A 12,605-nucleotide genomic window follows, 5' to 3' on the forward strand; every position below is an offset into this window, starting at 1 on the left:
TTCCGCTTGAGCTGTTCCTTTGGCCTCTTAGGGTTACCTGTGTTTTACAAATGAGCATTCATTTTCTCTGGGTTTGCCCTCTTCCAGGGAGGTTCCCCTGAAGGATGCTAAGGAATATGCTGAATCCATAGGTGCTATCGTGGTGGAGACGAGCGCGAAGAACGCCATTAACATCGAGGAGCTCTTTCAAGGAATCAGTAAGTACCTGGAACCGGGTTTGGGGTTTGTGCTGCGCATGCGCCCATGCTGGAGGAACCAGAGGGTGCGGCTCTAGAGCTCCGAGGCAGCACCTCTGCCCTGCATGAGCGGATCTGATGCTGTGCGCATGGCCCACTGCTGGCCACCTGTTAGCAGCCGCCTCTGCTGGGCTTCTCGGTTCTGTTTCCATCTTCACCTGTTCATCTGCGTTTTGTGAATTCAAAGGAAGTAGTCCTGTTTCCAAAGTCAAATGCAAATTAACTTAAAATCATGCATTCGGGCTGGGGCTGTGGCTCAGTGGTAGAGCACTCACCTAGCATGTGTGAGTCACTGGGTTCAAGTCTCAGCACTGCATATAAAAATAAATAAAAATAAAGGTCTATCGACAGCTAAAAATATTTAAAGAAATAATAACCATAAAGTTGTGCATTGGATGGCATTTTATGTTGGCACCTTTAAGGAAGGAACGATGAGATAGAGAACTGTGAGATCATAGAGCTCCAGTTCCCGGCTAAACCCACCGATGCCAGGCAGACAAACTAAGGGGACCTTCTTTTGCCTATTGATTGCCCACAAAAAATAGCATCTCCATCCCATGTGACCAGAAACTGGGAAGGAGCAGAGGGTCACTTTGTAAAGATGTTCTCCGCTTCTGATTCGCCGATTCCCAGGAGGTGACGGTCCAGGCTGGGTGCCCAGGGTGGGTCACATCATGCTTCCCTGTCTTTGTGACAGTTTCCCAGGGATGACTTCTCCAAGAGCAGCTCCCCACTGACGTTCTCACCCGCAGGTCCACAGTGGCAGGTTTGCCTCAGAAACCCTCCGTTCTGCCCACAGTGGGCTGGGCACCGGCCTGGGGAGGTCAGCGGTGTGAGCAGGGAGGCTGGGCAGGCCTGCTTATGGGAATGCAGCGTGCAGGCCCTCGCTAGGGAAAGCCGTCCCTGAACGGTTGGCAGCCGGCCTCAGGCATCTCGGTGCCAGGAGTCTCAGAGGGAAGCCCCGCACCAGCCCTCTCCTCTGAGGCCGGCTCTCTAAGGCAGAGAGGGGCCCAGGCCCCCTGAACCAGTGAGATTTCTGTTTTACTGATTTGGACGCAGGACTTTAGCCACTGAGGACACACAGCAAGGGAGCTTCTGTTTGCTTGCCTTGGCTTCACAGAGAAGTCACTGGAGATGGTTGACCCACGTTCCTGCCACTTGCGGAAGAGTGCCCCTGAGCCACGGCTGCAGCCGCTGCCTCCCCGCCTGACCTCAGAAGGTGCCCTCCACACTCAGCCGAGAAACGACTTTCCGGCTCATTGACCCGCACGGTTGAGCCGTGTGCAGAGGCTGCATGGAGTGCTGGAAGCCCCAGGCTCACGCTCTGTCTCCTGATGGGCAGTGGGACGGTGCTCTGCGCGCGTGTCCCTCCAGGCGACATCCCGGAGTTTCCCCAAGAGCCACCTGCTCCCTCCCTGGTGACCTTGGGCTCTTCTGGGGTATTCAGCTGTTCAGCGTTTTGCTTTCTGGGTGGTGCTACTCCATGACCACAGCTGGGACGTTAGCACCTGCCATTTGCACAGCTCTTATCTTCTCCCCAGCGGGAGCTCTGCGGCTCAGAGGGCAGACAGCACTGCCCAGCCGCGGAAGCACCGGGCTTTGTGCACCTTGAATTCACCTTGAGATTTCTGCAGGAGCTTGGTGACTTTCTGAGATTCGTGAAAGTCATCGCTAAAGTCATCGAACCTGAGCAGCAAGCGTTACTCTCCTGACTTGCAAGGTTCTTTGGTGTGGTTCGGGCGGTACACATCCGTTCCCGTGTGTGAAGCCGGGGGCTCATGGTGGTGAGACTTTGAGTACTAACCCCTCGGATCCTGGTGGTCTGCTTCATCTAGGAATAGAAAAGCTTTGCTTGAGGCACTGGGTAATTATGGCTTCAAAGTAATTGAGTCCTGTGTAAGCCATTGAATACCTGTGTCTCATCATCTTCCTTGCCAAACAGACAATTACTTGTTTCTATGTCATTAGACTTTAACAGCCTTAACAGCTGGCAGGTACACAGTCCACGACACATCCTGTCCATCCGGGTTTCTCTACCACCCTTCCTATCCATCTATCTCTACTTCTCTTTATCCATATATTCATCCATCTCATCCATCTCTCTCCATCCTTCTGTCTATCCTCCCATCTCCGTCCATTTCTATGTCTCCCCATCCATTTTTCTGTACCTATCTCTATCCATCTATCCATTTCTACCTCTTCATCTCTGTCACCTCCTTCCGTCTCTATCCATCCATCCCTACTTACCCATCCACCTCTGTTCACCTGCCTGTCTGCCCATCCGTCTGTCTGTCCCTGTCCGTTCTTCTTGTCTCCCCACCTGCCTCCCTATTCTTGTAAGCTCTGGAGTCTTCCGTGTACCTTTTACTCCGTCAGGTGAATTTCTTCATGGTGGGTTTTATAGTCTAATTGCAAGCGCACCTGAAACACTGCAGCGGGCTTTCTATTTACTTCCCTCTTCCTGGTCCTGCTCGTGTGGCTTGTGCTCCTCCCTGGACTTAAGACAGGATTAATGGTGCTGATGCCTGTGCTCCCAAAGCAACATTCCAGAGACAGTGGTGCCTGGGAGGAGAGACGGGGTAGAAATTGAGAGCTGGTCGTAACCGTGAGAGCTCTGGAAGATGGCCAGCCTATGCGAAATCAACTCACGCTGGCGCAGACGAAGAGGCAAGCGCCTCTCCTTCCTGTTCCCGGGGCGTCCACGCACACCAGCTAGGGCGTTTTCTACCTGGACCTGGTTTGACAGGCGCGTGGCTTCCTGGAGACCCCAGCTGCCCCTGGGAGCTGTCCCGTTCCCTCGTCCTGTCTCGCCGCTCTGGCCAGCGCTCTTCCTCGCGCTTTCCAGGTCCGGGTTCAGACCTGCTCCACCTCTGTGCAGCTGGTTCTCTCCCACCATTTCTTCCCAGGCCTTGTCCAGTCTCCTTTCTTAGGTTCCTGCACCTTGAATTGGACTACCGAAGGTTCTTCTGTGAGTTAAAATGTAAAAAGAAAAATTCTTTACCAAGAAAACAATGTACACTTGAGTTTTTAAACTCAAGGCAAGAGGATCGAGAGTTCAAAACCAGCCTCAACTTAGCAAGGTCTTAAGCGACTTAGCAAGACCCTGTCCCAAAATAAAAAATAAAAAGGGCCGGGGTTGTGACTCAGTTGCTAAGCACCCCTGGGTTCAATCCCCCCCTCCAAAAAAATAATGGGTACAAAAAAAAGATGACACTTCAGCCAGAGGAGAGTGGAGGAGGCTCAGCCCATTGGGATGCGTCTGGAGGGATGGAGGGGAGAGGCAGAATTCAGGAATCTTCTGGAAGAACCAGGAACCCTGGGGAGCAGGTTGGAGGTGGGTCCTGGGACAGGGAAGGCCGAGACTCACCCGGGGTTCTGTCTCCTGGCATGAGGAAGGTTGGCACAGGGACACAATCTTGGGGACCAGATTGTTGTGAGCCTGGTAGACACGGTTCTGGATTCTGGGCAGCTCAGTAATTCATTCACCCTGAATACATGTGTTTGAACTCTCCCTGAGGGCGGAGCAAGCTGGAGCCCAGGCCTGCAGAAGGACGTCGGGTGGGGGGGCCTTTGCTCTGGTTGATACCCTCGTGGCGGTGGAGGAGAGGACGGTGGAGGAGAGGACAGCACAGCCTCCTGCAGCTTGCCCTGGAGACGGGACTGCGACTGACGAGGTTGAGAACAGTTAAGAAGTGCCTGTTTGTGTTCTGTGATCAACACAGTTAGAAACATTGTATTGGTTTAGGAAAGTTAGAATAGGGGTTAATATGCAAGACCAGAAGCAGAGGCTCACAGGGCAGCCGTCATGGGCCTTGGTGTTGCAGGGAGTGCTGGAGGTTTAAACCCCCCAGGGGGTCACCTGTGGTTTAGAGCAGGAGAATTTTTGCAGTATGGGGATTGAACCCAGGGACACTTGGCCACTGAGCCACACCCCAGCTTCCCCCTCTTTCTTTGAATTTTGGGACAGGGCCTTGATAAATCAAGGAAAGCTGACCTGGAACTTGCAATCTTCCTGCCTCAGCCTCCCGAGCGCTGGGGTCACAGGCACCACCTTACCCAGCACATTAAAGAAAATTAAAAGCAAAACAAGCCAGTACGATGGTGCACGCCCACAATCCCAGCTGCTCTGGAGGCTGAGGCAGGAGGATCATGAGTTCAAAGCCAGCCTCAGCAACTTATCAAGGGCCTAAGCAACTTAGCAGAACCCCGTCTCTAAATAAAATTTTAAAAAGGGCTGGGGATGTGGCTCAGCGGTTAAGCACCCCTGGGTTCCATCCCATACAAAAACCAAACCAAAACAAAAAATCGTCTGCACATTTTATAAGAGCAGCAAGCTGCTGGCGAAGGCATGCTCAGCAGGCAAGGGGCAAGGAAAGGACAAGGACCATCCAGCTTTGCTGCCAGAAATACCAGTGCAGTCCCTGCCGTCACGGGAATGTCCTCAAACGAGGCCATTTAGGCTCTGCACAGATGGGATGCGAAGACTCTGGACGGGCCTGTCTTAGCAGCAGCTCGAAAGAAGATCTTGTTCAGGCCTGGGAACCGTGCTGCGGTCACTGTCCCTTCTCGTCAGGGTGACCTCAGGGACACCGGCATCCGCAGGTTCTCATGGCCCCTGTCCAGAGGGCATCTTGTCCAGATGCAGCTCGTGCAGAGGTGAAAGTGCCCTCCGTGTCCTTCCGTCACCTCTGGGTGACCAGCACACACAGCCCAGCGGGAAGGCGTTGCCCGTGGTCATCACGCGGCTGCTAGGGACTGCTGACGAGCAGAGCAGGGGCAGCCGGCCCGGCCTGACTGTCGGCCGGCAGAGTCCAGCGCCGTGCGCGGAGGCCCGGGAGTGGTGGGCCCGAGGGGCACTGGCGGCTGTGACGGCTGCTGCTGTGCACCTGGCCCTGTGCATGGGCACTGCTGCCGTCCCTGTCCTGCCCGAGGGAGGCTGCAGAGGGCTGTCACGCGCTCTCAGCTGGGTCACGTCTCACACACACCACGGTCATGGCCACACCCACGACGGGAGGACGGGGCGTGGCTGAAGGTCCCCAGGCTGGGAAATCGTATTTTAAAAATCCTCGTCCACCGCATCGTCCGCCAGCGTAATCGAGCGATTAGCAGCGATGATGGGAATCTCTGCTTACTGACCTAAAAAGGTGCATCGCCGTGTGGAAGAGGAGAGGCACGAAGCAGCTTGTGTGTTGCCCTGGTGGCCTGCCATCTGCTCCGGGTGAGAACGTCTAGTAGGTCCCCCAGGACTCCCGCCCTCTGGGAAGGTCGCGCCTTAAGATGCCGGCGGTAGTACCAGGCAGGGTGGTGCAGGCTTGTTCCCAGCGGCTTAGGAGGCCGAGGCAGGAGGATCCAAGGCTGACCTCAGCAACTCAGCGAGACCCTGTCTCAAAATAAAGAAGAAAAAGGGCTGGGGATGTGGCTCAGTGGTTAAGTGCCCCTGGGTTCAGTCCTCAGAGCCAAAAGAGAGAGAGAGAGAGAGAGAGAAACCAGGGGTGGGCGGCAGGGTGGTACCTCAACGTGACTTCAGTTGGCGTTTTCCTGAAGACCAGCAACGTTGAGTGTCTTCTCATGGGCCTGTTTGTGATCTGGATGATTTTGAAGTGCCCTTCAAATCTTGCCATTGGGAGCCAGTAATGGTGCCACACACCTGCCATCCCAGCCACTCGGACGCCCAGGCACAAGGGCCACTTGAGCTGGTGGTTCAAGACCAGCCTGGGCAGCATGGTGAGACCACATCTCAAGAACAGGAAACTGCTGACTCATGGGTTGTCTTATTGTTGAGTTCTGAAGATTATTCATGTATTTTGGGTGTATGCTATTTGTCAGATACCTGTTTTTCAAACATTTTCTCCCCAGCAGTCTTTGGAAGAGCAGCGGTTTTTAATTCCTTTTTTCTGAGATGGGTCTTGCTGTGCTGTACGGGCTTGTCTCAAACTCCTGGGCCCAAGACATCCTCCCACCTCAGCATTCCCAGTTCTGGAACGTGTGCCACCACCCCCACACACACAGCTTCTAATTTTTCTCAATTTTTTCCTTTTTCAGTTGGGTATTTTTTTCTTTTGACTTTTAATTGTTAGAAAATGGAAAGGATACATCCAGACAGTGGAATATTATTCATGGATAAAAAGAAGTGAGCGATCACGTGATGCAGAAAAATCGTAAATGCGTTTTACTCAGGGAAAGAAGTGGATCTGAAGAGGCTACATGTAGACAATTCCAAGTGTGTGACGTTCTGGAAAAGGCAGAACTGGGGACAGTGGGAAGGTCAGTGGCTGCCTCGCTCTGTGTGGGGCGGAGGGGATGTCAGGGCCATGACCTGTCCTGTGCGACATCGTAACGGTGGACCCGCATCGCCAAGTGTCCGTCAGAGCCCCTGGCGTATCCAACCGGAAGACCCCTGTGCAGGCCGGGCATTAGTCAGGCAGCACCGTGTTCATTGTGGCTGCACTGACCAACGTCCCACGCCCGTGCCACACCCGTGCCACACCCGTGCAAGACGGCACACCCTGGAGAACAGGGCGTGAGGAGGGGAGGAGGTATATGGGAACCTATTTTTCAATTTTGTTTCCTGCAAGTTTTTTAAAATTGCTTTAGGAAAAAAAGTCTTATCAGTTAAGAAGGAAGGAAGGAAAGGAGAGGGAAGGTGCAGTGGAGCCGCGGGGACCTGGGGATCTTAAGGTAGCCGGAGACCCTCCAGCAGGCACCTGGGGCAGAGCCCAGACGGCGCCCCTTGCTCCTCCCGAGGCGTGGCCGTTCCTGCAGCCGCCCAGGGCTTTGACTTCAGTGCTGGGGACGCTTCTAAGCGTCTCCCTGAGGTTTCTCTGCCTTCTTCCTCCTTCCACGCCACACTCTTCCCACAGCGCTCGCCGTCCAGGCCTGGACTCTCTCCAGGGCTCTGTTCCAAATACACCTCCTGCCTCCCCACCCGTTCTGGTCCCTTGTGGAACATCCAGGCTCTTCACCCTGATGTGCAGGTCTTCCCCGTGGCCACCGGGGATGCAGGGAGTAACCGCATGTCCTGTGTGGCCCCTGGTGACCTATGACCATGAGCCCCTGCAGCATCCAGAGGCCCCCCTCTAACTGGAGAGACGTGCAGGTCATTGTCAAGAGTAAGTACGCCAAGTCCTGGAAAACCAGACCAGTTTACTGATCTGGGTGACTCGGAAAATCAGGATCAAGAATGGAAGCGATTTCAATCCCCCGCACCGCAAAAAAAAAAAAAAGAATGGAAGCGATACACAAATGGCAGCACAGCTAACCAAACAAGCAGGCCCAGCCAGCCGATGCCGGGCAGGAAGGAAGGAGAGGACTGGAGCAGCAAGCCACGGGGAGGACTTGGGCTCTGACCCAGAATGCTGGGCCACCCCTAGGGCAGGGTCCACTGCTGCTGGGCACAGACTTTGTTTTCCCCTCAGGTGAGAGCCACGAGGAAATTGATAGGCATGGGTTTGTTTCACATCTTGTATTCCTGAGCATGCTGTTATGAAACCTGCTTTTTCTCTAGACTGTTAACTGTCAGGGCAGCTGGACTTCAAAGAAGTCTTGGACCTCTCCCAGCAGACTCTCACCCATCACAAACCGTGTTAAACACTCTGACCTGGATTTATGTCCAAGAACAACTTGTTTTGGAGGTTGCCTGCTGGAGGACATTGTCCAAGGCAGGAAACGTCCAAATGGAGCCTTCCAGCTGTTTGTGCATCTTGGCGCTTGCCGCGTGCCTGCATGATCAGCATTCCTTGGGCTTGCCATGGTGGAAGGCCATGCCACTCTCCAGAGCTGTCTTCTGTTGGTCCCTGGGACCCGTGGTGGAGCCACAGTGTGCCACAGCATCGTTTGCATCCTCCTCTTCTGGAGAGACTGGCCTCTTGGCTGCTGCTGGTTCTCCTCTGTCCTGCCTGAAAGGGGAAACGCTTCCTTTCCACTCGTTCACTCTGAAGTGTCTGCTCATCACAGGCTGCATGTTCTGCAGGAGAACAGGTGGTCCCATCCTATGCGCTGATCCCTGAGGACGGCTCTGGGCCGGGCACTAGGCGTTTCCCCCAGGCAGAGACCAGGAGCCTGGGCTCCTCCCGTCCCCAGGGAGCATGCAGCCCGCAGGGCCGGCACTGGCTCTTGTTCTGGCTCAGAGACTAAGTAACTGGCCCAGGTTCACCCACGGGAACACTGGCTGCTTAATCTCAGAACTTCTACCCAAGGAGGAAAACCAAGTCCCAGGAAGAAAGCCACGCTTGTGCTCTGGAGACCCACAGCAGACCCGCCTCAGGCGCCCGGTCTTAGGCGCCCGTGTCAACTGCCATCAGAAGATATGAAGTGGAACATTCTAAAGCAACTCACAAGTTTTAATACCCTTTAACGCAGTATGTGGTTGGAATTGGTCTAATTATCATTCATTATTATAATTAGTGTCTTACTGGGTCTGAGTTACAGTCAGACCTCATCGTTGGGATGTATGTATTGCTATGAAAAAATAGTATGTATCTTTTTCTTTTCCTGTGGTGCTGGGCTTGGAGCCCGGTCCCCTGCGTGCCGGCGGGCACTCTACCACAGAGCCACCGCAGCCCGAAGCCTGGTGTAAGGCGCGTGCTGTGCTGTCTGCCGCCCCGGGCATCCACTGGGGGTCTTGGACTCCTCCCCTGGGAGCCGGGGACACCTGGACTTTACCTTCAGGAGTGAGACCTTGGCTCATCCAAAGGTGCAAGGCCCTGGCGCCTCTAGAAACCAGGCTTGGTGGCTGCTTGGATCGCGTCCCCCAAGCCAGCTCAGCCCATCTGGAGAAAGGGGCCTGTGGGACCCTGCACCCCACGTGTGGCTGCTCTCTGTCCCCTTGGGAAGGACACCAGAGGTGGGAAGGAGAGGGTGACAGCCGGCACGTGAACTCGCTGTCATCGCGGGTGTTGATTTTAATGTCATGGACACTCAGTTTTCAACTCCTGACACCCATCAGTCAGACGAAGACCTCCACCTAACCGGAGAGGCCAACGCCTGGACAGCAGCAGCCTGGAAGGGTGGGCGCCCCAGTCCCCGTGCTGCGGGGCGTCCCTGCCCGGCCTGCCCTCTCCAGGGTCCGCAGGGAGCATCTGCTTGTGTCTAGGCCTGCTGGAGCCATTTCCTCCCTCCTCAGGTCCTGGCGACTGAGTCGGGAATATACCACAGGCTGCCTTTCCAGGATCCTCCTCTCAGGCCAGTGATCCATGCCTGTGTCTGGTGACAGAAAAGGAGAGTAAAGGAGGCTCCCCGGGGAGCTCAGGGCCTGGCCTCCTTGGGGAAGTCGAGGGGAGGCTGGTCAGAGTCCACCTGCGCCACTTCTCCCTGGCGATCCTCGCGGGTCACCGGGCTCCCTGGGCCCAGCAAAGTGGTGGTGACAATGGCCGTGGCACCAGCCTCCCAGGGCCAGGCGCGAGCGGCACCTGTGAAAGCCGGTGGCAGCTCTGTGGTGTCCCAAGGTGTCGATTTCCAGGTTTCAGGCCTTAAAAAAAACAAACCAAACGCGGGTGTTTAGAGATGGATCCACACACATCACCCGGCCCAGGGCAGAACCAGGAGCCCAGGTCCGGGAGGCGTCAGCTCGCTCCCGTGGCATGGCGGCCCCAGAGGACCCGCCCTCCCCTCCCCCTCCCACTCCCCCTCCCCTGCCCCTCCCTTCCCCCCTCCCCACCCTCCCCCTCCCCCTCCCTTCCCCCTCCCCCTCTCCCTCCCCCTCCCCCTCCCCCGCCCCCTCTTTATTCTGGTTAATTTCTGGGCTGAATCAAGCAGATGTGAGGCTTCCCATGAGGAGCGCCTGGGCAGCTGGGTGGGGGGCGGAGGGGACAGGCCAGGTCTTAGTGCAGGGCTCCCGGGGATGGCAGCTCCTGGCCATTTCTGTTTTGAGAAGCAGGAAGGACGGAGGAGGCGGCGCTCCCTGTCACTGTGGAAGTGGGTCCTAGAAGCTGGAGTGGGGCGCGGGGGCCCGGGTGCCGGGAGCGCCTCCCCAGGGCAGGTCCTCCCACTCCCAGGACGGCCGCAGGTCGGGAGCTGCCGGCAGCTGTCCCAGACTCCCTGACCGTGGACTCGCCTCACGTGCAGAGCCGGGGCGGGCAGGCTGCGGGGTGCAGGGCGGCTGGGAGGGCGAGCTCAACCTCGGCCTCCTCTCTTCCAGGCCGCCAGATCCCACCCTTGGAGCCGCACGAGAACGGGAACAGCGGGGCCATCAAGCTGGTCAAGCCATCTGCGCAAGGGGGCCGGCGGTGCTGCTGACCAGAGGCCCCTGCACCCCGTGCCGAGGAAGCGGGGGCACGCGCGGTGCCTGCCGGGGACCCCACTCTCCGGGGCCGGCACCGCGCTCGGAGAACTGCACCCGCAGCCTCGCACCTGGAAGACCCGCAGGAGCGGGCGGGAGATGGCCCTGAAAGGGGAATGGGAAACTCGGCACACCCACCGCCCACCACGGCGCGGCCTGGGGAGCATGAAACGCTCGCAGGAGGGACCATACTTATTAGGCGATAGGTACAGTTGCCTTTTGGTTAATGACATGAGAAAGATCTTGGATTTGTCCCCAAGTCTGGAAGTACCGTTACCTGATTTCCTGTGTCACCTAGCCAGAGTCGGGGAACCTCTGCAGTGCCCTGGCCTCCTCCGAAGGGCAGAGTCACTGTAGGAGGTAGGTTTCAGCTGGCTGTAGAAGCGAGCCTTCATTTATGAGTTTTCTGAAGGAAACCAGAGGAGTTAAGGGGACCACCACTGAAGCTGGGAGTGAGCTACTGTAGAGAAGGAGGTGTGAGCGAGTGTCATGGACTCTCTTGATCTAAGGCATGAACATTTTCCTGTTTTGGAAACAAAATCAGACCAGATTGTGAATTAGGTTTGGAAGGCCCGTTTGAAAGTCAGTGAAGTCCTCACCACGTGAACAGAGGGAGGGTGTAGGTGTCACCCTGGGGACCACCCGGCCTATGTCCCTGCTCTCTTGCAGACATTGAGTGCCCAGATATTTCCTCAAGAGAATATGTTCTGGATCATGTCTAGGGGGCACTAGCTGGAGGGCATTGGAATCCAAATTGTAGGACAAACGTCTAATAATAGCCACTAATCATGAGTTACAGCCAAGCCAGCCAAAGGAAGTATTGCCACCTTTAAATCCTAGACCCCAAAGCTCCAAGATCAGAGAAGGCATTTTAAATGCTGCAGGCGAGGGGAGGAAGGTAGCGGGACCACCCAGTCAGCCAGAGTGCCCATGAGCTGGGGACAGGCCCTGAAGGCCTCCTTTCCAGGAGGTTAAAGAGATCTGGGTCCAAAGGAAGCAAAGGGAGAGGAAGCGTGGAAAGGATCTAGAGCTGTTTTCCTTGAACATTCAAATCCCGTTACCACCCCATCTCTGTAGAACCTTGGAATCAGGAAGCAGCTGGTTTCCTGGCAGGCTTGTATCGGGAGGCAGGACCAGGACAGCCGTGCCCCGGGGGCCATGCTGCTGGGAGCTGGCACGGGCAGCAGGTCTTCTGTGCCCTGAACATTCAAAGGCCAGCAGACCTCCCGTGGTGCCCGACCTTGGGAAGGTCGGAAAGGAGGTCTGGGCTGACGCCTGGGAGCTGTGACTCGGCACGAGCCGTGCTGTGGGACCGCCAAAGTGTGCCACCAGGCCCGGAGGCCTTGGAGCGCTCTGCTGGACGTGGTCACCCTTCCCACTGCCGGGCTGCCCTCGTCAGTGAGCCTCACCACAGGACGAGGAAAGGCTGGAGATCACCTTCGCTCCCTGTCCCGCGACTGGCTCGTGGGAGACGCTGTCCCCTGCCCCTGCTCTGGGCCTGGCTCCTTCCTGCTCTCTCCCGCAGGCGGGGCTGTGTGCCTGGGTGCAAGTAGCACTAGGTGCTGGTTGTGCCAGCACCTTCACGTCCCCTTGCTGGGCTTGGCTCACAGCTGGGGTGCTGTAAGGCTGGCACTGACTCTCAGAGGGATCGTCCCCAGGGACAGTCGATGGCCACAGAGTTATGTGGGTAGAGTGGACTTCCACAGATGGTTAAAGACGGCCACTGGGGTGCTGACCTTGCGGACTGAAAGCCTGGGACCTCGGTTTTCACCGGCAGCAGGGGCAGTGCCCACGTGCTGGGGGCTTGGATGAGGTCCAGGACTGGGGGCGGGGCTGGGGCCAGCCAGTGACAGAGGCCCTGACTGCACGGGCCTGACAGGCACCAGGGCCGCTCTGCCCGCCCTCACCGTGAGGCCGCGCTCCAGGGCAGCGCCCTGACTGCAGGCGCCTCGCCTGCTCTTTCCTCAAGGGCTTCCTCGTCTGGGCTGGACCCAGTTCCGGCGTCTGCGGCGGCCGAGCGCCTTGCGCACCCGCAGTGGAGCGTCTCCCGCAGGGCCCAACCTGCGCTGTTCCTTTTGGATCTAACACACTGA

The 12,605-nt window shown here is 56.7% G+C and overlaps 1 protein-coding gene across 2 annotated transcripts in view; it reads left to right on the plus strand.

Moving 5' to 3' along the window:
- The window catches only part of Rab31 (RAB31, member RAS oncogene family), a 104,710-nt gene extending 92,364 nt beyond the window's left edge, over window positions 1-12,346 (plus strand). The window contains exons 6-7 of one of the 2 annotated variants that reach the window (XM_047526669.1): window positions 88-197; window positions 1,357-1,914. In XM_047526669.1, coding sequence (XP_047382625.1) covers window positions 88-197; window positions 1,357-1,499 — 253 coding nt within the window. In that variant the 3' untranslated portion in view covers window positions 1,500-1,914. Of the gene's footprint in view, window positions 1-87; window positions 198-1,356; window positions 1,915-10,371 lie in introns of those variants that run through there. The other variant, XM_047526670.1, reaches the window with a different exon arrangement.
- The last annotated feature ends 259 nt before the right edge of the window (window positions 12,347-12,605 follow it).

The sequence above is a fragment of the Sciurus carolinensis genome, chromosome 15 (assembly GCF_902686445.1).
Source record: "Sciurus carolinensis chromosome 15, mSciCar1.2, whole genome shotgun sequence".
NCBI lineage: Eukaryota > Metazoa > Chordata > Mammalia > Rodentia > Sciuridae > Sciurus > Sciurus carolinensis.